The following is a 25,235-nucleotide window of genomic DNA, read 5'->3' as shown; positions in this document are numbered from 1 at the left end:
CCATGATATCAGCATGTTTGGACCTGGACAGGCTATCGGTCATGTTCACACCACATGAAGTTCTCAATCCTCTCAAACTGATCACTGTTGATGTGGACAGGAGCATGTGAGGTCACATGACCAGCTTTTCTGAAGTCAATGATCAGCTCTTTTGGTACGTTGACATTGAGGAAAGGCTATTGTCATGACAACATGCCACTACTCCCTATCTCCTTCCTGACCCCTTGTTATTTGAGATGTGGCCCACTCTGCAAACTTGTAGATAGAGTTAGAGCAGAATCTGGCCAGACAGCCATGAGTGTACAGGGAGTAGAGGGCTAAGGGCACAACATTCTAGAGCACCGCTGTTCAGGACAATCATGTTCCAGATTATGACCACCCCCTGTCTCAATATCTTAGAGGCATTGTGACACAAGGCATGGAAACATGCCCTTCGGCCCAAATCATCCATGCCAACTATGTTGCCCAGTGAGCAAGTCACATCTGCCCATCTTTGGCCAATAGCCCTCTAAACCTCTCCTACCCATGTACTCCTCCAGGTGTTTTTTTTTATATGTTGCTAATACGCCCACTTCAAATATTATTACATCAACTCATTCCAAATACACACCACCCTTTGCAAAAAGGAGATGCCCTGAGGAAATTTCTTCCTCAAATTCCTTCTTTTAAATCTTCAACAGGAACTCATTTGCTTTAGTTTCATATACCTCTGCCATGGAAAAAGACTTTGTACTATTTATCTGTTCTACACCTCTCATTCTTATATAGTATTACTAATACATTCATCAGAAATAACAGGGATATGAAATAGGTATTAACAACTTTAACATGCAACACTACTCACTTTTTCATGTGCTTGGTCGGTGTTTCCTACTGCACTTTTTTTGGTGGCGTGACTCTGAGATTGATAAATTTGTGTCAGTACATTCGGATATATCCCAAGATGCTGAAGCTGGTCAACAGTTCGCTGATTTTAATGAGAACTGTTGCAGAATTTAAAGGAATAGAAAAGCAATAAATGCGAGGCCAACAGGTCAGTTAACGAAAACTCTTAAACTGAAAGCTGAATGCCAACATTGCGGCTGGAAGCAATAACTAAATACTAATGAATACCACTCCTTTACAGTGTCAGTTGAAACGGCAGTCATCTTTCCTGGACAAGAACAAGGATAAGCAGGGAGTGTAAATGTTGCCGTGCTTTTCATCAAGTCTCGACAAGACTAGAATGAAAAGAAAGAAGATAAATACCATCATAAGATTTCTGGGAGAGGCTAGCAGGCTTTCTTTGGATCTCTTTCAAGGATCTCTTTGTATTTAGCAGCATTCATCCTCCCATCAATCCTAACCAGATTTGAAGCCCCTGCTGCTTCACAGTAGGGAAGGTGTTACCTGGCTGATGTGCAGTATTAGATTTACGCCACATGTACTGCTTAGTGTTGAGGTCAAAAAGATCCACTTTACTCTCATCCAACCACAAGACCTTCTTCCACATCTTTATAGTGTTGTAGCATGGATGAAATTACCAGAGAGACAGAGTCACTGGTAGATACAAAGCAGCTTCTTTATTCGACACAACAAGGTACAGCAGGCATCATACGGACGGAGACGCTTTCCGCAGAAAGGTCTGCTAGCTCAATGTGGACTCGATATTTATATGCTAAACACAAAGGCAATCGCTACTTAAAAAGTTATAGACAATGCACAGACAATGCTTCCTTTTGAAGCTACATACAAAATATCACACCATCCTTTCCTTCGACTCCAGCATGTCTGGGTTGGTATCCACAGCATTTAGAAATGTAAGTTAAGTCTACGATACATTTATTTGGCATTTCCCATGCTAACATAGAAGACAATTAATATTTATAATGTATAGATAATACTGTCTTCGAAACTACAGCACCAGGTCAAAATACGGCGCCAGAAGCATCTGGTACTCACACCCTTTTAGGAAGCACATTGTCAAACAGTTAAAATAGAAGTCGGTGGCCAAAGTCATTTAAGTATAAACAAATCATCTACCAAAAAAACTCACTCTAACAATAGTATCTTCTAAACTATGCTTTCCAAAGTCTTTACTGCCAAGGATATGCTTTTTTTCAGTCAAGGCTTCTTCCTTGCCACTCTTCCATAAATACCCATTTTGTGCAGAGCCTCAAGGATAGTGGAGCCATGAACTTCATCTCCAGTTGCAGCCATTGACTTCTGTATCTCACTCAGAGTGACTGTTGTCAACACAGTAGCCTCTCTTACAAGTGCCATTCTTCTCTGGCGACCAAGTTTAGAGGGGCAGTCTAACCTAAGCAGTGTGGGTGTGGTTTCATATTTTTTCCACTTTTTCACGATGGACTGCACTGAGCTACAAGGTATGTTCAATGCCTTTGAGATGGACTTGTACCCTTCCCCAGATTTGTGCTTCTCTATTATCATTTCCCTGACTTGCCTTGAATGCTCTTTTGTCTTCATTTTGGTTTGGTCTGTTGAAAAATCTACCGTACTGTTAGACATTACAGAGAGAGGGGCTATTTATTCTTATGAATTCAATGAAAGCAGGTCATCCTCCAATTTTGTACATCAACAAATTGGGTGAGTTGATAAGGCAATACAGCACATTGCACCTGAGGAAAGTTAGTGTAGCAACTACAAATAGGATGAATACTTTTTCAAGGCACTGTAGATCATTGTCCGAATATTACACAATCTGTGGCAATGGAAAGCACTTTTTATTTCACTCTGTTGAATATGTCAGCACATCCATTAGTATGGTCACAAAAATGGCAAATTTCAATGGACTACACAATGGTGAAACTGGAACTCTATGAATTGATTATTCTGTCTGCTTGGGAGAAGGTATCTCCTTCTAGGTATTTCTTTTGTTGCAGGGGAGTGTTGCCATGGGGACCAGCACAGCTAATGCCTTTTGCCAGAAGTACATAAAGAGTCATTTTTGGCTGGATGAACGTGCCATAACACATACGAAAATCTAATATGTCCATTTAACCCAGCTATAGTTAAAAGGCCACAGTCTCTGACAAAATACCTGCAGTATTTACTTTATAAAGCCCTTTTCTAATGGAAGATTTTTTGAAAAGAGGAATTTACTTTCCTGTGAAGTTTCCTTTGATATCACAGAGCTCCAAATTCAAGTACATTTGAATAAAATGACCTGGAGAGGGGTTTCCCATGTAAATAATTCATCCACAAGGCAAAATTATAATTCCTTTCCAAAGTATAAGAAGGAAATCTTGGGGGTTTTCAAAACGCAGGAAAACTGGGAAAATAAGGTTGGTACTGGATCTCAAGAGAGTGAATATGTACAATGCCTAAGGGATGGCTTTGTAGAGCAGCTTGTGGTTGAGCTCAGTAGGGAAAAGGCAATTCTGAATTGGGTGTTGTGTAAGGAACCAGGTTTGATTAGGGTACTTAAGGTAATGAGAGGCATGATAGAGGAGCTAGCCAAAGTTGATCGGAAGGGGACACAAGCAAGGATGATGTCAGAACAACAATGGCTAGAGCTTCTGAGAACAATTTGTTGGGCACAGGATAGATACATCCCAAAGAAGAAGTATTCTAAAGGGAGGATGAGGCACCATGGCTAACAAGGGAAGTCAATGACAGTATAAAAGCAAAAGAGAGGGTATATAAGATAGCAAAAATACAGTGGGAAGTTAGAGGATTGGGAAGCTTTTAAAAACCAACAGAAGGCAACTAAAAAAGCAATAAGGAGAGAAAAGATGAACTATGAAGGTAAGCTAGCCAATAATATAAGAGGATACCAAAAATTGTATTTATTTATTTATTTGTTTGTTTATTTAATAATACAGCGTAGAGTAGACCTTTTGAGCTACATTGCCCCAACAACCCCACAAACCCAATTAACCCTAACCTAATCATGGAGAATTTACAATGACCAATTACCCTTCCCAGTACTTTGGAATGTGGGAGGAAACTGGAGAACTTGGGGAAAACCCATGCATTCCATGGGGAGGGCATACAGAGATTCCTAATGGAACTGAACTGCAATTGAACTCCAAATTCTGGAACACCACAAGTTATAATCATGTTGCACTCACCATGATGCTACCATAGTGCCCATTTTTCATATCAATAAAGAGTAAAAGTGTTGTGAGAGTGAATAATGGACTGCTGAAAAATGATGCTGGAGGGGTCGTCATGGGGCACAAAGAAATGGCAGACAAACTTAAGATGTATTTTGCGTCAGCCTTCACTGTGGAAGACACCAGCAGCATGCCAGAAATTCAAGAGTGTCAGGTGGCAGACATGAGTGTAGTTGCAATTGCTAAGGAGGAAGTGTTTGGGATGCTGAAAGTTCTGAAGGCAGCTGAATCATCTGGACCAGATGGACTACACCTCAGGGTTCTGAAGGAGGTAGCTGAAGGAACTGTGGAGGCATTAGTAAGAATCACTAGATTCTGGAATGGTTCCGGAGGACTGGAAAATTGCAAATGTTACTGCACTCTTCAAGAAGGGAGTGAGGCAAAAGAAAGGAAACTATAGGCCAGTTAGCCTGACCAGTGGTTGGGAAGATGTTGGAGATGATTATTAAGGATGATGTTTCAGGGTACTTGGAGGCACATGATAAAATTAGGCCAAAGTCAGCAACGTTTCCTTAAGGGGAAATCTTGCCTAACAACTCTGTTGAAATTCTTTGAGGAAATAACAGGCAGGATAGACCAAGGAGAGTCGGTGGCTATTGTTTACTTGGTTTTACAGTAGCCTTTTGACAAGGTGCCGCACATGAGGCTGCTAAACAGAATAAGAGTGTGGGGTATTACAGGTGAGATTCTAGCATGGGAGATTGGCTGACTGGTGTGAGGCAAAGAGTAGGAATAAAGGGAGCCTTTTCTGGTTGGCTGTCAGTGATTAGTGTTGTTCCACAGGGGTTGGTATTGGGACCTGTACTTATCACATTCGATGCCAATGATTTGGATGATGGAATTGATGGCTTTGTAGCCAAGCTTGCAGGGGATACAAAGATAGGCAGAGGGGCAAGTAGTATTGAGGAAACAGGGAGCCTGTAGAAGGACTTAGACAAATTAGGAGAATGGCAAAGAAATAGCAGATAGAATATAGTGTAAAGAAGTGTATGGTCATGTACTTTGGTTAAAGGATTAAAAACTTAGTCTATTTTCTAAATGGGGAGAACATTTAGAAATCAAAGGTGCAAAGGGACTTAAGAGTTTTTGTGCAGGATTCCATAAATGTTAACTTGAGGACAGAGTCAGTGGTAAGGAAGACAAATGCAATGTTAGCATTTATTTTGAGAGGACGAGAATATAAGATCAAGGATGTAATGCTGAGGCTTTAAAGGGCATTGGTCACACCACACTTGGAGTATTGTGAGCAGTTTTGGGCCCCCTTATCTAAGAAAGAATGTGCTGGCATTGGAGAAGGTTCAGAGGAGGTTCACAAGAATGATTCTGGGAATGAAAGGGTTAATATATGAGGAGCATTTGATGATTCCAGGCCTGTAGTTACTTGAGTTGAGAATAATGAAGGGATATCACATTGAAACATATTGAATCTTGAAAGGCCTATATAGAGTGGATGCCGGGGTGGGAGTGGATGTTTCCTATAGTAAGGGAGTTTAGGATGAGATGGCACAACCTCAGAATAGAAGGTCATCCCTTTAGAACAGAGATGAGAAGGAATGTCTGAATGTCTTTAGCCAGGGGATGGTGATCTGTGGAATTCATTGCCATAGGTGTCTGTGGAGGCCAAGGAATTTTGTATATTTAAAGCAGAGGTTCTTGATTAGCAAGGGCATCAAAGGTTATGGGGAGAAGATAGGAGAATGGCGTTGAGAGGGATAAAAGTCAACCATGATGGAATGGTGCAGCAGACTCAATAGGCTGAATGGCCTTACTCTGCTCCTATGACTTATGGCCTTATGGAAGTCTTACCATTAGGACGGAACAGGTCAGAAGTTTAGGTAGAGGGCATTGTTTTTTTCCTGTGAGGTCTTCAGAGAATGGGGATGTTGATCTTCAGGAATTGAGTAACAATGTGGTATGGCTTAGTTGTGTCATCCTCAAGGACTCTCTGTTCAGTTTCAGTTAAGTCAGCTGAGGAGTTCAATTGGAAGAGGGGGAGTCTGAGCTTAGGCAATGTGGGAGCTCTCTAAAGTCCTTCAAAGGGTTGTTTATTTTTTTATTTGCTTTTGCTTTGTAGTGATTAGCTTAGCCTTTGGGGAAGTAGGGAGAAGGAGTTGGTAGAATTCCATTTGGGAATTTCCATATTCAGAGACAGTAAGAATGTGGAATATGTTCACAGAGAGAGAAAGAAAGAGAGACATAGAGAGACAGACAAATTGACAAACAGAGATAGAGTCGAAGAGAACGGTGAGTATTAAGGTGCTTTTAAGGAGGGGAAATATGATTTACACTAATAGATTTGTATGAAAAAAAGAAACTTCATATTGAGTATAAATACCAACTGTGACTGGGCTAGCGAGTCTTTTGCTTTACTGCAAATCCTATGTAACCTCTGCACTTTAGTGGAAACATTATACTTAGGGAGTAGGTGGCTTGGTGTCTGTAGTAATTTGTGTCTGTCAACTTGTGATGGTTCAAGACTGATATGGAATTTTAGTTAGTCCAATTGGAATACGTCCCGTGTGCATTTTCAGTCAATGTTTAAGGCTGGAACGTTTTCCCTTCCCCACACTGCAGGAGCATCTCCTTGCAACTGTCTTCATTCTACGGTAGCGGGAATAAATTAAAGCACTCCTTGTGTGAGTAAAAGTTGTCGATGGGCCCTCACCACAGCAAGCTCACATTTAGCAGATCACATGCTCCTTGACAAAAGGGCTTCACTGCACTTCATTTAGACATATATTTTAACCCAACAGTAACTTGTAATAATGCCTTGAACATAATGAAATTTCCGAGCACATTTCATAGGAAAGAAATATTAACCTATTAGAGGAAGAGAATGAGGCAGGTACAGCAATAACATCTAAAAGACAGTTGGACAGGACATATTTAGTGGGATATGTACTAAACATGGGCAAATGCCATTAGTTCAGTGAACACCTTAGTTGGCATGGATGAGCACTCTATGATCTATGTACAGCTCTAAGTAAAACAAAAGGTGACATTGATTCAAATAAGAAATAAGCTCCGGAAAGAGCAGATATATGATGCAGATTGATTGCAGGTGGAAAATAACAAAGGCTCAGGTTAAATAAAATGGTTACCTTTGTCTTTATCATGCTATCATTTCCACTGGGGACAAACACTCAGCTTAAGGACAGAAGATTAAACCTTGATCATAAATCGTGAGTCACAGAGTCATGATACCCACCTGGAGGCCATTGGGTCCACTGTGTTGTTGCCAGATTTTGAAAGAGCTCCCAGTTAGCTCTATCCTCAGCACTCATCAAACCCACCACAGCAAAAACACTGACAATAGTTCATTGCCTAGAAACTCTGTTTCTCACTTGTCAGATGCTGCCTGACCTGGTGAGTATTTCCATCATTCTCTGTTTCTGTACAAATTGATATGTTTTGTAATTCTTAAGTAAACAAAGACCATTTCTCAGATACTGCATAATCCTTTCACAATCGAACTAAATTAGCCTTGACCTATTGCAAGCAAAATATTCACTTGTTTGAGCAGGCATTTGTTTTATCTTAGGGAAAAGGTGTTGAAGCCAACCTATCTGTTGCTGCAGGAAAGTTGTTGCTCCCAAACTGACTCCAAGTCATCCTTTGCTCTTAGCCAGGCAAATGATCCATTTGACCCCTTTCCAAGATTGGCCAGGAGGGCTGCCATTCAGACGGGCTACTGTGCCTCTGGGTAGTATCTTCTTTGAAAACTACTTCAACTTCACAAATTAATAAAATCATCTAGTTTTAATGAGCAATGGCTCAGAGAAAAGAAGTTAAATCAGCATAATCACCCAGTCTCTTATCTGGCATGAGTTAATGATTCTCGCTGTCTCTGAAGAGCATGATACAGTGCTAGCTCTACTACACACACACACACACACACACACACACACACACACACACACACACACACACACACCTCCAGATCCTCACACACATCTTACAAGCTTCCTTACAAGCTCAGAAATTCTTTTAACTAAATCTGATTTTAAAGCAAAATTTTAATATTTATCACAAGTCTGTTCCATCTTTGTCGAAGTAGAATCTGTCAGTGGCAATAGCATCAAGTCTGTGACGGAAATGGTGATAAACAGAGGAGATAGCAATCAGGAATATTTAGACAGGCTTCAGCTCTTTTTGCTACAAAATGGAGGTTGAAAATAACCAAGTGAAATTTCCTTTTAATTTTGATGGGTTCTAATAAGATGGAAAAGGGAATATTCCTTCATCCACCGGATCAGAGCGGTGATTGTTTTAATAAGTTTCAAGTGGTTTCTATGATTTGAAAGTGAAACTTTTTCACATTGGTACATTGGTGTCTTTAAGCGTAAGACAGAAAAAAAAAGTAATACAGAAAGGGAAATCGAAGGCTGTGCTGATTAAGATGAAGTGGGGAGAGAAGAGAACCTTGGGGAGCTTAAGCATAGACAGAGTCTGACCAGGTTAAATGACCTGTCTCCATCTGAAGTTCCCGATTAAATCCTCTTGTGGAAAACATCAATCTCAAATTCCAAACTTGCAACTTTATGTCCAGAACCAGTCCGGCTTTAGTGAAATGACAGTCACTCCTTAATACCTCAAATTATGTGTAACAAAGCAATAATATACACATTAAAATATGAATAATTCAATAAAATAAATAATACTTAGGTTTACCCTTTCCCACCTAATCTGCAACGATGGGTATCTGCATTTAAATTAATGGCATCACTACTCCAACATCAGCTCTCACTGATGTGGGACAGCAGAGGTGCATTCATCTGTGTAATGTGGGACTATTACCAGGCTCTTCCACTAAACACCAGCAGTGACCCTGAGTGACAAATGGCTACATGTAAATCGGAAATAGACATGCATGGGAGCAGTTGCAAAGCAGTCGTTCCCTTTGGAAATGCTGGGCACTGCTGCTCCATTTGCCATAATGATTGTTTAAAGGGAATTGGACAATAATTTGAAATAGACAGCTTCAAAGGCCAATACATGTCTTTCAAAGGTGGACAAGGGTGAGAATGGCTGTTACCACTGTCCGTAGATAACTTCAGTTCTATGTTTATAATAGAACAGATTTAGTGCACAGAGTGAAACCTTTTCCTTTCCCAATCAGTGGTATATTTCATAAAGATTTTTTATTAAAACAGAACTACCTGTCACTCTCAAAGGACTACGCAGAATCTTAGTAATGCTGGCAGAGATGTTAAAAGTGATCTATTTTTGAGCAGGATCAGTTGTGTATAATAGAGGATGAGTTTGATTGTGCTTCATCTATCACCCCAAATGAGATGGATACAAATGAAAGCCATTAAATCTCGTGGAAGAGTGAAGTGCTCATATAGTAAGTAGCACTGCTCCAGTATGCTTCCTAGTATACTTGCTTTTTGGTTATATATCTAGAATTGTGAGTTCATTACAAAATGCTACAGCTTTCCTTTAGACATCAAACGACCATGGAAAAAGTCAACATGCATTTGAGTAATGTGATCCATTGGACAGTCACATCCCATCTGTGTTACATATGGACTACAGGCAGGAGGCCCAAGCAAGTAGCATTGGGCTAGCTAGTGAGAGAGAAGAAAACGTCCCAGGCTTCTAAAGTAACATTGTCCTGAAGAAACTGCACTGCTGAATGGTGGGGTTACTGAAATGATGACTCCAGAGAAAGGGATTTTATGAGTTTGAAAACGTAAACATGAGGAATTCTGCAGATGCTGGAAATTCAAGCATTGCCCATCCTCTGGGTTTTTCCCCCCCTCCCCCTTTTCCTTCTCCCCGGACCTCCTGTCCCATGACCCTCTCATATCCCTTTTGCCAATCACCTGTCCAGCTCTTGGCTCCATCCCTCCCCCTCCTGTCTTCTCCCATCAATTTGGATCTCCCCCTCCCACTTTCAAATCTCTTACTAACTCTTCCTTCAGTTAGTCCTGATGAAGGGTCTCAGCCTGAAACGTCGACTGCACCTCTTCCTACAGATGCTGCCTGGCCTGCTGCGTTCACCAGCAACTTTGATGTTTTATGAGTTTGTGCTGTATTCACTAGCTCTTACCTGCTGTAGTGCATATAAAAGGGGAAATCCCAGGTCTCATTTTCACTCAATGATTTAACTGACAATAATTTTCCTAAATGCACTCCCAGATGCTGAGATTCCTGGTCTGGAATATGCATTTATTGCATCACTTTTTTTTTTCCATCCATTACGTTAACAGCAGCTCTGGTCAAAAGCTCAGAATGTCCTTCAAATGGTTGCAATATTCCATACATGGTTCTTTGTTAGACCTTCAACCAGACAACAAAATGGAACAAAGTGTATTTACATAATGCTTTTCACAGTCCTTTCAGGATACCCCAAGGCATGTTGAAATTTTTGAAATAATCTTTTTTTTCCAAGTGTAGTATGCTGTTGTAATGTCCTAAACAGCACATCCATTTTGTGCACAGCAAATCTCTTTGATCAGTAATATGACAAAAGGCAGATTATCTGTTAATGTAATGTTGAATAAACATTACATTATCAGACAGCTAGGGCCAACCAAATAGCCAGGAGGTAACTCACCTTTCTTCTGTGATACTGGGCCATGAGAACATGAAGTCGAATTCTTCTTATTGTGATTTGCAGAAGTACATTGAATGACGAGTCGAATGAGAAACCTGTTTGCAGCAGCATCACAGGCAGATCGGTTCAAACTACACACAGAGCATAAATTATACATAAATTATGCAAGACTAATCTGCCAAGAAATTTGTGTGCATTAATGTTTGTGAATGTATTTTAATTTGGAGCAAAGTTTTCAAAAACTGGCAAAAAGTCTCATTGATTATTACAAGAACTCCTACATCTACTATCTACTTCTGAATTTGTATACTGAGGAAATTTGACAGTTTTGTCTCCAAAGGTGTGGTTCTGTGCATCAAATAAATATGTTGGTCTTGGGTAAATCTTTGTTATTAACAATTAAAAGGCTCCATTTTAGTAAAGGCTGGACTCTTTAAGAGTAGCAATAGCCACAAGTAAGACTTTTCTTAGGTTCTTTTTTAATCACTCTAGGGATCTGGACATAGACTAAACCAGCATTTAATTGCCCATTACTCTTGAAAAGGTGATGGAGGGCTTGAACCACTTCAGTCCTTGAGGTGTGTGGATACCTACTATTGTAAAGAGGAAGTTCCAGGATTTTGATTTTCCCAGTGATGGTGAAAGAACCATGATATATCTCCAAGTCAGAATGGTGTGTCACTTGGGAAGCAATTTCCAGGTGGTGTGAACAGGGAGTCTACGAAGCCAACTATTATGGCCAGGATGGTGTTAAGCATCTTGAATATTGTTGAAGCTTCACTCATCCAGGCAAGTGCAGTGCATTTCATTACACTCCTGACTTCAGTCTTGTACATAATAGAAAGGCTACTCCAATTGACTCCCTAAGGCAATCCTATGTTGAGTTCAATGCTGACTGACACCTCCTGCGACACTGCTGCTGCCAAATTGCTTTGGTCTCTGTGATTGCTTTGGGTTCATCAGATGTGTGGAGAGGGGGAACTTGCTACATGAGCAACAGCTTGCTCTCCATATTGTACTGGCCAGGCTTGCATATCATAGACACAACGTCCATGGTCAACCCTGACCAACGGAGGCCTCATCACCAATTGTGTATATGGCTACTCTGGTTCAGTTTCTTGTCAATGGTAACCATGCCAGGAGATTGATAGTGGAGGACTCAGTGAAGGTGATGCCAATGGATGTCAAGGGTGGCAGCTCAATTTTTTCTTGTTGGGTGTCATCATTGCCAAGCACTTGGGTGGTGTAAATGTTGCTGTCCATCTATTGGTCTAGAACTAGATATTGTCCCAGTCTTGCTTCATTATCTAAAAACTCATAAATGGCACCGAACATTTTGCAGGCATCAGCAGGCATCCCTACTTCTTACCTTATTATTAAAGGAAGAATATTGATGAAGCAGTTGCAGATGCTTGGCCCTAGGATGTTACCCTGAGGAACTCCAGCAATGATGTCCTGTGGCTGAGATGTTTACCATATTACCATCACCATCTTCCTTCGCACTAGGTATGGTCCCCACCCCAATTCCCATTGACTTCAGTTTCGCCAGGGCTCTTTGATACCACATTGCACTCACTTCCCCTCTGGAGTTCAGCTCTTTTGATCATGTTTTGCCATCTCTGTAATGAGTTCAGAAGCTGAGTGACTCTGGCAAAACCCAAACCTCTGCCCAAAAATTGTTTGCACCATGACGCACTGCAGATGCAAGTTGGCATCAGTAATTAGTGCAACAGCAATGCATGCTGTTAACCCAACTTCACTCAACAATGAAGAAATAATCAGAAACACCCTGAAGCAAAGCTATTGAATACAGGAGTTGGGATGTTATGATGAAGTTGTATAAGATGTTGGTGAGGCTTAATTTGGAGTATTGTGTGCAGTTCTTCTGGCCACCTACCTACAATACATGAAAGATGTCAGTAAGACTGACAGGGTGCAAAGAAAATTTACAAGGATGTTGCCAGGATCTGAGGATCCTAGTTATAAAGAAAGGTTGAATTAAGTTAGGACTTTATTTCCTAGACTGCTGGAGAATGAGGAGAGGTTTGATTGAGGTACGCACAATTATGAAGGGTATAGATAGGGTAAATGCAAGCAGGCTTTTTTCACTGAGGTTGGGTGAGACTACTACCAGAGGTCATGGGCTAAGGGTGAAAGGTGAAATGTTTAAGGAGAACATGTGGGGGAAACCTCTTCACTCAGAGGGTGGTGGGAGTGTGAATGAGCTGCCAGCACAAGTGGAGGATGCGGGTTCAATTTCAACATTTAAGAGATATTTAGATAGGCACATGAATGGGAGGGGTACGGAGGGCTACGGTCTGGGTGAAGGTCAATGGAACTGGGCAAATTAATAGTTCAGTATAGACTAGATGTGACAAAGGGCTATCTGCTGTGCTGCAGTGTTCTATGACTCTATGACTCTAACCAAGAACAGAACCAGAAAAGGAAGAAATAACAAAAGAGGGATAGAAAATATGAGAAAATAAAACAGACTCAACATTAAGTTAAAATAAAGTTTTTCACAGTGATTTTAGTCAATTGTGACTGCACCATTCCATGGTCCCCTTTGTGGCTACTGAGTTGGGGGTTGTATTCCACTAACAAACATCAATTTTTTTTAACAAGGGTTCCCAGTTACATTTCTTTGGTAAATTGAATGGGAAATTAATATGCATCTGCAGGAAATTCTTACAAATTTGAGGGAGGGTAGTGGTGAGATGTAGTTCGTGCTAAAAATAAAGTTGTGTATATCAATCAGCAGCTTTGCCAGTTTGGAGCTGGAATATTCACACTGTAGCTCTGGATCCCAATATTCAACATGCTCAATCCTGATCTTTTTTTGACCTGATGTCCGTCATTAAGTCTTTGAAACTTTTGTCACTGGATAACATTCAGAGTAGGAATTATGCCCCCCCCCCGCCATCCCCATAGCTTACATCATTATGACTATTGTCATAACTGTTACAGTTTGATAGTCTATAATAGCTGAAAAATCTATGCATTAGTTCAGCATTTAGTTCTGGCCTCTTAATGAATGGCTCAGTCAGGACCTTCTGTTAACCAGCCAATTAACACTGAATTAAACCCAAACCAGCAAATGAATTATGTTTTACTCTCACAATTTCTCTGCAATTTTCTAACGTGTTCAGTTAGCATAGAAATCACCAGTGCTGATAATATCCATCCTTCAGTGAACTGCCTGGAGTTGCTGATTTCCCATATCACTAGTTCCTGCCCCAGGTGGCTGAAATAGGGAACGTCTTTCTATTGTGAGCCAGATTAAAACAGGTGAGTTTTAAATCTTAACACATTTGCGGTACCGTTGTCCTATCAGTTATGTCTTAATTAACCTGTTTCTAGTCTATACAATTAACCGTACAGTCATTTTTTTTCATATTTACCAACAACTTCGCACTTACATGGTGCCTGTAGCATAATGAAACATTCCAGGCCACTAACTGACAGCACTTTGAATTGCATGTTTATCATGCCTATTAATTCACTTTATTAATCAGGTGTGTTTTCCATATTCTTTATGATTATAATTTCCCCGTTGCCACTGCGTGTGTGTGTGTGATAAATTATATTCATGACATTGTAAATGTGTGTGTGTGTCTGCATATGTTGATCAAGCATATACACATAAAGAAAAATTGAAGGACAGATTGCTTTATTTAATGTTTCCTCAATGACAAATTTTGTAATTGATACTTTCCAATACTTTTTCAAAAGCATTTCAAATTATATGTAACTCAGAAACAAAATTTCCTGATGTGTGTGTAATTGTAAGCACTTCCAATCTACAGCACTTTGGAATGAATTCAGCTCACTTGGAGGGAAGAATTCCTCTGTGTGTATCTTGCAGTGTTATGATAAATCTTTGTTTTTAATAAACACCCACAGTGCACAGAGGAAACTCTCCTTGGCAGCAAAGTGCAGTTACTGGTCAGTTCTACCGAAGAAGCAGAAACTATGTGCTCTAATTATGCTGCAGTATCACCCAGAGTTAACTTAGACAAAATTTGGCTGGTCTGAGAGATGGAGAAAGGGATTCTCCTCCAAGTATTAGTTTTAACTCACCAGTGCTGTAGACCAGTGCGAAGTGGAAAGGTTCTCAGTTGGCTCACTGAAGGTAATTTATTTTATTGTGTGTGGTGAAAGAGGCAGCCTTAATTGCTATTATTTGAGCACTAGCAGGCAAACTCCTGAATATCATTAAATAGGATTGAGGCACATATTTTAAATGAACCAACTGCTACTTTGAGTTCCTTAATTGATCTATCTGCCTACATCACATAGTAAAATACATATAGACAGGATTCTTTTGAAACATTGCAAGGTAATATTTTGAAAGTCAGCCTTATTTAATTCAGTGGTATTAAGTATCCTCTTTGTCTACAGTGACATCGCAGTCAGACATGAAAGCATAGTGTTTAGCTAATCAGTGCATTACACTTTACTCCAACTAATTGACTGAAATGTTTTATAGTTAAAAGAGTTAGAAATGAATAGATATGGACCTTGAATTTGATTTTTATCATAATTAGTACAATTTATGCACAGTTATGCTGACAGCAGCTATAATGCATGATTTAGTGAGATGTCATGTATCTGACATTATTTCACACTAACAGCTCATTGTTCTCTGAATCTTGCATGCAGCATGATATACCTAAGGTATACAGGTTACTTCACACAGTAATTGTGAAAATGTAATATTCAAGCACACTCGTTACTCTTTATTTCAGCGAGAATTATGAAACATTAACATTTAAGAATGAGATTGTCCTAATGGTAATCTACTGAATTAACATATTATTGCTGTATTGTTTTGGGGTTGGAATTTACAGTAGAGTGTGCCTTGCAGTTCGACTTTGTACTGTTGTATCAGAGATTCATGATTCAGATTAATTAATGTTGCCAAAAAAGGCTATTTGGTTCATTTATTCCCTGCTGGCCCAACAAAAACTATTTACATTAATCCCACTTGAAAGGTTTTGGACTATAGTCTAGTAGATTCCGAGGCTTCATGTACATATCCAAGTACTTTTACTGTGAGATTCTGTCCCCAGTAAACGGTAGTCAGTGAGCAACAGACCCCAACTCGATTTCGTTGGCAAAGAACCTTTCCTCAATTATTTTCTGCTTTAAATCTTTCCCTCCAAGTTAATGACCTCTCTTGGAAACTGGTTCACTCTGTTTAGGTCTCTCTTAATTTTATATACATTGATTTTATTTCCTCTCAGATTTTTCCTTGGAATCAAAACAAACACAACTCAAACAGTATCTTCTCATGGCTGAACCTCTTCCTGGGAATGTCACTCATGAAACCACTTGTAAAATTATAATCAAGGTTGAGCATAGTACCTCAGCTATGGCTTTAATAATGTTTCATATGTTCTAGTATGATTTCCCTGCCCTATGCTTGTGCCAATAAAAGCAACTATCCTGTATGCCTTAGTACCATTACCTGTTTTCAGGCATCCATGGAAGCACAAAGAGCAGAATCAAATATCGCTGTGATGATTGTACGCTCTAGTATCAATTGTTTGGCGACAATAAAGTATAAAGTAAAGTATACATGCCCTACAATTAATTGTATATTCCTTTAATTTATTGGACCTCACTGAATGAATTCTCCTAGTTAGCCCAATTAAAATCCATTTGCCACTTTTCTGTCCAGCTGATGATTCCTGGCTTGATACCTAAACATAAGACAAGAATATCTAAGTGGGCTATCATTGGCTTTTTCAGTAAACACTTCAAATATCTGGGGCAGTTCTTCTCCCAGTTTCCTTTGGCTTTCTCATCTGGCTTACATGATACAGATAAAGTCAAGGATTCAACAATGGGAAGAAAGTGAGTGGAAGATACTCCCACTTGATGGGAATCCTGATGAAGAGACTTGTGTTGTGTCTGTGCACAACTACATATCAATTAAATAAAAGCACACACACAGGAGATGGCTTTAACTGGTGTATTCACATTGCAGTGAGAGAGAGAGAAAGAGAACAATATACATGCGTAGACAACTTCACATGTGCAGACAACAGATCAATATGTAGTGCTGGGCGGGGGGGGGGGATTCATTGCTCGAAAAGAAATAGATCCATACATTATATTTCCTCTTCCTTTAGATTAATGCAGCGTCATAGATAGAATGATATATCTTGAGATGTGCTCAGACGCATCATCAGTGATGGAACCCGGGGTCACAGGCTGTTTCAGTTCTTTCAACATCAGACACCCGCCCCAGGGTTGATCAGACCCTGACTTGTGTCTGAGTAGCATTCTGCCACGGATCACTCCTCCCAATCCACAGCCATCTCAAGCCTTGCTCTGCTGCCTCTATGGCGTTCCTGATGGCTTTCCTCTTCTGGGCTCCTGAGGTGCCCATCTAATGGTCGGCTAGGCAGAGGGATTGACCAGCAAACCTCTATGGATGTAAAGTGTGCCCACCACCCCTTGCTGCAGCACTCCTCTATCAAGTCTTGGTACTTTGTCTTTCTCCTTTCATAAGCCTCCTCCATCCGGTCTTCCCAGGGAACGGTCAGTTCCAATATGGCCACCTGTCTAGATGACTCTGACAGCAGCGCTAAGTCTGGCCTAAGCCTGGTCGAGCAGATGTGCTCTGGGAATCTGAGTTTTGTCTCAAGGTTGACTCTCAAAAAAACTGTACATGTACAAAACATTCAATTTCCCTTTCATAAACCCATATTCCAAATAAACATGCTTTCTCAATAACAGTTCCTTTAGAACCTTCACAGTTCTAAAGGTTCAGTCTTTCGTGTGGCATTTCGTTTCTTTCAGGATTGCGCCTCTGGACCTGTGGGGTGCTATCAGTTTTGGCGGGTGTCTTGTCAACAATAATGTTCTCATCACACCTCCAGGCCTGTGGAAAGGCCTCAGCTTTGGTAGGTATCTTGTCTAAGACAACATTCTCGGTTTCTGGTGTCTTGGAGACAATACTCACTCAGCATGGTAAGCACTTTACCAAAGTTCTGGAGATGCTCTTCATCATTTTTGTCAGGCATGATAATGTAATGTCATCAAGGTGATGTTGTGTTCCTGGGATATCTTGGAGCACTTGGTCCATTGCTCTTTGCCGAATTGCTGGAGCTGATGAAACACCAAAGATGAGACAATTATACTGGAACAGTCCCTTGTGAGTGTTGATTGTGAGGAACTTCCTGCTTGACTCCTCAATCTCCATTTGCAGATAGACTTGGGTCATCAATTTTTGAAAACCCCTCCCCTTCTGCCAAAGATGCAAAAATGTCTTCTATTCGTGGCAGGGGATATACATGCACAATACGCAGCACCAGGTTGATGTTCACCTTGAAATCCCCACATATGCAAATGGCTCCAGCCTTCCCTTTCTTGATCACCGGGACAATAGGCATGGCCCAATCACTCCACTCAACCTCGGAGAGAATTCCAGATGCCTCTGAACTCTCTACTTTAGGACGTAGTGTGTAAGGCATGGGATGCACTTTGTGGAATCTTGGTGTTGCTGCTTCATTCAATTCAATTCTGGCCTCCCTGCCTTTTAACTTACCAATCCTCTTCTCAAACACCTTCTCATTAGCATTCAGCAGCCATGACAGTCTCTGGTTAGTGCTACCATTTGGGTAGCCATTGCCTGTTGATGCCACACTGAGAGCCTTGACTGAGTGCCAGCCGAGTTGGATTTTTCTTAACCATTCATGTCCAAAAAGTTCTGACCCTCCACTTCTTCAATGCATAAAGCTCTAACTACTGTGTTTGGCCTCAATACATCACTTTCACTTTGTTTGCTTTGGGAGACACTTTTTTGCCTGTATAAGACTTTAGTATCACTGAGGTCTTCTCTAGTGGTATCTGAGAAACAAGTCTGTAGTAGTCAGCCTCTGGAATTATAGACAAAGCTGACACGATATCCAGCTCCATTTTCAGTTTTACACTAGACACATCTATTGTGATCATATTATATTGCGATCTGCTTCAGTAATATTATGGAGTTCTAGGCATGACAGTCTACCTTTATCAGACTCTATGTTGTCTGATTCTGCTTTACATTCAGTCACTTTATGTATTTGCATAGTTCTGTGTTTAAGACTTTTCACTCGGTTGAGCTTTTGTCTACCTTGCACACTCTCTCTATGTGACCTTGTCTGGACACTTTCTGCAAACTTTTTCTTTGAACCAACAGTCATTTGTATCATAGGAGGATTTGCCATATTGATAACATTTTTGGCTTTTTGTACCATTCAAGAACATTTTGTTCATTTTCCTTTTAACCTCCTTTTCTGTAGTTCTGCTGCATTCTTTGCTGCAGTCTCTAACGATATTGCAATGGTCAATGCCTGTTCTAAGGTTAGGTCTCTTTTGACCAGTAGCCTCGTTTGAGTGCTTTGACTATGCATGCCACATACAAGCCTGTTCCTTAATGCATCACAGAGTCCATCTCTAAAGTAACAGTACTGGGAAAGTTTGCACTTTGCACAGTTCTGCAATGTATTCAGAAAGGCTTTCATATTTTGACTGGTTCCTTTTGTAACATCCAAATTTCTCAGTTAATACCATCGGTTCAGGGCTCAAGTGATTTTGTAAAATTGTAACAATTTCACCAAACTCAAGACGATATGGAGGGATAGCAACATCACCATGAAGTACAGGATCAGACTCCTGTGTGCATTGGTATTCTCTATCTTCCTGTACACACATGAGACATGGACCCTCACAGCAGAGCTACAGAGGAAGATACAGGCATTGGAAATGAGATGCTATCGCAATATCTTGAGACCATTCACTTGGACCACATCACAAACGAGCAGGTCCGCAAGACCATCCAGCACCACATTAGCCCCCATGAAGACCTTCTCACAACGGTGAAGGAAAGAAAGCTGAGATGGTATGGCCACGTAACAAGATCCAGTGGCCTTGCAAAGACCATTCTACAAGGAACTGTGGAGGGGAAAAGAAGAAGGGGGAGACAGAGGAAAAGATGGATGGACAACATTAAAGAATGGACTGGGAGAACATTTGCGGTGACCCGGGCTCTGCCACACAACTGCGACAGATGGAACAGACTGGTGCAAAGCTTATCATGATGACGCCCCGACGACTCCACCAGGAGCTTAGGGCGCAAGGCAAGGCAACAATTTTATCGAACGTCTTGCTTGCTGGCTTTTCAGCGGTTACTAAGTTATGTAAGAGACTGTGCGTTCTTGGGTCCATTAAGCTAAGTGTAGGGGCTTTCTTTTACTCTTCCACAGTTCAATCCTCTCAATATACAACTCCCAGCCTTCATTAGCACTATCAAATTCCTCAACTTTCCTGACTGAAGCTATCACCACCTTATTTTCACTTTAAATTCAGCGCGTCTTTCACCATTACTGTGCACTGTACTCACGCCTTTGTTAGCAGCTGTGAAGGCCTTCTCTGTACTGGTTAACTCCCGCTGTTTCATCCCGTAACTATCGATGCAGTTGGTGATATTTTCTAACATTCAGGTTCATACTTGTCGCCAAGTTGTTGTGTCTGTGCACAACTACATATCAATTAAATAAAAGTACTCATGCGGGAGATGGTCTTAACTGGTGTATTCAGGGAGAGAGAGAGAGAGAGAAAACAATGAGCATGCGTAGACAACAGCACATACGCAGACAACAGATCAATATGTAGTGCTGGGGGTGGGGGGTGATCATTGCTCTAATAGGAATAGATCCATACATTACAACTTGGCCCGAAACATCAATTGTTTATTTATTTCCACAGATGCTGCCTGATCTGCTGAGTTTCTCCAGCATTTTGTTTATGTTGCGTCCCACTCTGCTCCCACCCTTTGCCTCAAAGCTTGACAAAACGGTACCTCACCACCATGGTGCAGGATCTGCTATATTTCTCTCCTACAATTCATGTATAAAATAGGAATTTCTTGTGCGGAATATCTGTTGAATATCACGCGGCTCTGAATCTTTGGGTTTTGTGTTAGGTGATGAAGAAATGTTGGACTAGCCCTGGAGATGCCGAAGAGACGAGACATCCTCGCAATTGTGTTGATTGTTTTACCATGGACGCTGCTTATTACCGTCTGGCACCAGAACACTGTTTCACCACTGCTGACACTGCGAAAAGGTAAGTAATGATCTGACCAAAATGGATAGAGCCATCTTAAAATGACACTTGAAAGAACTATAAATGGAGATTTTCATACAGATCTGCAAATGTCTTAGATCTTAGATGCTGAAAAATCGAAATCCAGATATTTGGTAAAGAAATCAATTAATGCCTTATACACATTTCACTATCCACTATTTTAAATAAGACTTGTTTAAAAATAGCAGATATGTCTAAACATGGGCATAGTGACCTGCATGATCGGCACCACATTCCCAAGCATCCCTTCACTCTACCATCAACACACAGTACCTTTACAGAATGCACTGCAGTAGCTCAACAAGCCCTCTGACAGCACTTTCCAAGCCTACAACCTCATCCAGCCAGAAGGATGAGGGCAGCAAAAGTACGGGAACACCAATGCAGAGTTGTGGACACAGTTCAGCACATCACGGAAACCAGCCTCCCCTCCATGGACCTCTAGCAAACCTTCTCGCTGCCTTGGTAAAGTAGCCAGCTTTATCAAAGACCCCTCCCACCTTGGTCATTCTCTCTACTCAAGCAGCCCATTCGTCCCTCCCTACTTGTCTCCAGCCTGGCCCTTATCCCCGCAAGTGGCCAAAATGCTACAACTTCCCATTCACCTCCTCCCTCACCTCCATTCAGGGCCCAAAACAATCCTTCCAGGTGAGGCAACACTTCTCCTGTGAATCTGCTGGGGTCGTCTACTGTATCTGGTGCTCCCGATTTGGCCTCCTCTATATTGGTGGGACCCGTCGTAATATTGGGGGACGGCTTTGTCGAGGACATCTGCTCCATCTGCCAAAATTGTATCTTCCCAGTGCCCCAAATTTTAATTCCCACTCCCATTCCATTCCAACATGTCAGCCCGTGGCCTCCTCTTGTGCCATGATGAGACCACCCTCAGGGTGGAGGAGCAACACCATCTGGGTAGCCTTGAACCTGATGGTATGAATATTGATTTCTCCTTCCGGTAAAAAAAAACTCCCTCCCCTCCCCCCTTCTCCTAGTTCTCACTCTGACCTCTTCTTCCCTGCCTGTCACCTCCTCTGGATCCCCTCCTCCTTTCCTTCCCCCTATGGTCCACTCTCCTCTCCGATCAGAATCCTTCCTCTCCAGCCCTTCACCTTTCCTACCCACCTGGCTTCACCTATCACCTTCCAGCTCTCCTCCTTCCCCTCCCCCCAGCTTCTTTACTCTGTTGTCTGCCCCCTTCCCTTCCAGTCCTGAAGAATGGTCTCAGCTTGAAATGCCGACTGTTTATTCATTTCCATGGATGCTGCCTGACCTGCTGAGTTCCTCCAGTATTTTGTGTGTTATGCAGAAGATACAAAAGCCTGTAAACAAGTACCATCATGTTTAAGATCTTCTGCCCTGCTGTTAAAAGGCTGATTGGTTCCCTAGTATGATAAGATGGACACTTGTCCTCATAGTCTACCTTGTTATGACCTTGCACCTTATTATCTACCTACCTTGCACTTTCTTTATAGCTGTTACACCTTATTCTGCATCCTTGTACTACCTCAGTGAACTGATGTAATGAATTGATATGTATGAACAGTTGTAATTTTGAATCAGGGTCAAGGGACTGGCAAGTGAGATAGAAAACACTGACTGCAAATAAGTATTTACTCACAAAAACAGTAATAATTGAATCAAACATTCATGTTCCCCTAGTTACAGAAACAAGTAGGCATCCGTTAGTCTCATGAGACCATGGATTTGCGCCTTGAAAGGTTTCCAGGGCGCAGGTCTGAACAAGGTTGTATGGAAGACCGGCAGTTTCCCACGCTGCAAGTCTCCCCTCTCCACGCCACTGATGTTGTTCAAGGGAAGGGCATTAGGACCCATGCAGCTTGGCACCGGTGTCGTCGCAGAGCAATGTGTGGTTAAGTGCCTTGCTCAAGGACATACAAGCAGCCTCAGCCAAGGCTCGAACTGGCGACCTTCAGATCATTAGACGAACGCCTTAACCACTTGGCCACGCGCCAACACACGGAAACTACAAAGCTGAATATTCAAAAGACATACTTATTTAAAAGCGTGCGCAGAAGATACCTTCCCAATGGTCAGGTGCACCACTTCCCTTAAACAAAGGAAGAGCGAAAGAACCTCCCACGTGTGCTATTTTATATACCCAGAATATTTGAAACTGGACACCAGGCAGCTAACCAATGGGAAGAGCAGCTGCAGTTTCTGAACTAGCCATTCACAACAAAGCCACTTTTGACAATCAGCATAAACCACACCCCCCACAGTACAACAGTATACCAAACAAGCTTTACATGTATTCTGATATATCTGACAATAGTAAACCAATTTACCAATTTACATTTCCCAGATATGGACCCTTCTATCACCAGATCAATATCTGACTGCAATCTACTTTATCAACTAAGAATGTTCCAGTTCTCAAAATCATTGACAAAAATAGTGAAGAAAATCAGCACTAATTACAATCCTTGAGGGATTCCACTACCCCACTAGTGACTGAAATCACTACTGCTGCTTATACATTATGAGAGACCTCTATAGATTCCTAGCCTCCTTGAATCAGAATCAGAATCAGAATCAGGTTTATTATCACTGGCATGTGACGTGAAATTTGTTATCTTAGCAGCAGCAGTTCAATGCAATACATAATCTAGCAGAGAGAGAGAGAAAAAAATAATAATAATAAATAAAATAAAACATAATAAATAAACAAGTAAATCAATTACATATAATGAATAGATTTTAAAAAGATGTGCAAAAACAGAAATACTGTATATTTTTTAAAAAAGTGAGGTAGTGTCCAAAGCTTCAATGTCCATTTAGGAATCGGATAGCCGAAGGGAAGAAGCTGTTCCTGAATCGCTGAGTGTGATTTATGAGTCTTTCATAATGAAAACTCAGCTTTAACAAGGTACATAGGACCAAGAATTTGTTGCAATGAATTTCGAGAAACAATAAATGGCTACTTAATTCCATGGGTGCAGGTTACTCAGTATTACAGGGCCCAAATATCTGCACAATATCAGCAGGTTATCTTTTGTTTAATCCCTACCTCTGTGGTTCTGTTAGTTCACAATGTGCTTCTACATTACACATGGACACTTATCCACTGAGTTAACTATATTTAATACTTCAGTAAACTGTTGATCCCTCCAGCATGGAGTATATGAAAATAATGCTGAGATACATACTAGGATGCGTTGGGACACATCGTTAGTGATGTAACCTAGGGTGATCGGATGTTTCAGGTCTTTCAACATCAGACACCCTCACACAGGTGACCAGCCAGAGTTGATCAGGCCCCGGCTTGTATCCCAGCAGCATTGGTCCACAGGGTCACACCTCTTGATCCATAGCCTCTGGAGGCTCGTTCAGCAGCCTCTCTGATGATCCTAATGGCTCTTCTGTTTGCAGCCTCTGTAATTCCAAGGAGAGAGTAGGTTCTGCAGCCAGCAAAACCTCTACACCCCACCTCTCTAGGCTCACATGGTGCCCTCTCACCCCTGTCTTTGGCACTGCTCTACCAGCTCCTGGTATTAGACTTCCTTATACTCAAATTCCTTTCCAATCCAGTCTGCCCAGGGCACTGTCAGTTCTACCATGACCACCTGCTTTGTGGTTTCTGACAGAATGACCATGTCAGGCCTCAGTGATGATGATGAAGTGATGAAGTCAGGGAACTTTAGTTGCTTGCCGAGACCAACTTTCAGCTGCCAGTCAGGTGATGTGACTACCAAGCCTGCTGGTGATCCTTCTTTCTTTTTAAATCTTTTTATTAATTTTTCCAAAGTTATAAACAAAATAACAGTGTTGATACAAAGAGATTGGAATAATCTTATTGTTAATAAACATATACAGAATTCAGATAACACAGCTATAATAGACTTCCAAACTCATGATGTAATTAATCATAGAGAAAAAAGAAATAAAAAGAAAAAAAAAACAAAGAACCTCCCCCCAAAAAACACAAGAGAAGAACTAAACACTAAACCCAAAAAAGCAAACGGAACAAAACAATGTTAGACCAATATCTTAAATCGAACACGTTCAGTAATGTCGTCAACTCCACTCCCCTATTCGTATATTTTAAGTTAATAAGAAGGATTCGGAAAGGTCAAATTATATCATATGAAAATGTTGAACCTGCTGGTGATCTGGGCTGAGGCTGTGGTTGTCCTCCAGCTTTGACAAAGGCTATGGGCTTTCTGGGTTGGCGGAAGTGCCTATTGTTGTTAAGGCCAAGGAGGCATTTTGTCCCACTGCCTTCGGCACCTGGTCATGGTGCCAGCAGTAGCGGCCTTCTCCCAGAGGTTTTAGATGGCAGCTGGGGATGTGCTCCAGTGTCCCTCAGCCGGGCAGAGAAGACATGATTGTGTCTCGCCTTTGTCCCAAGCAAAAAGATTCACTGAACTAGGCATGATGTCGTTGTTGTTCTCTCC

General features: G+C 41.2%; 1 protein-coding gene across 5 annotated transcripts in view; it reads left to right on the top strand.

Annotated features, from left to right (window-relative positions):
• Positions 1 to 25,235, top strand: part of LOC134341026 (galactosylgalactosylxylosylprotein 3-beta-glucuronosyltransferase 1) — a 208,162-nt gene that overhangs the window by 131,760 nt on the left and 51,167 nt on the right. For all 5 annotated transcript variants that reach the window (XM_063038750.1, XM_063038747.1, XM_063038748.1 and 2 more), the window contains one exon: positions 20,657 to 20,799. In XM_063038750.1, coding sequence (XP_062894820.1) covers positions 20,688 to 20,799 — 112 coding nt within the window. In that variant the 5' untranslated portion in view covers positions 20,657 to 20,687. The remainder of the gene's footprint in view (positions 1 to 20,656; positions 20,800 to 25,235) is intronic.

This window comes from Mobula hypostoma, chromosome X2 (genome assembly GCF_963921235.1).
Source record: "Mobula hypostoma chromosome X2, sMobHyp1.1, whole genome shotgun sequence".
NCBI lineage: Eukaryota > Metazoa > Chordata > Chondrichthyes > Myliobatiformes > Myliobatidae > Mobula > Mobula hypostoma.
The sequence above is the reverse complement of the archived record's forward strand: the minus strand, read 5'-3'. Positions and strand labels throughout refer to the sequence as shown.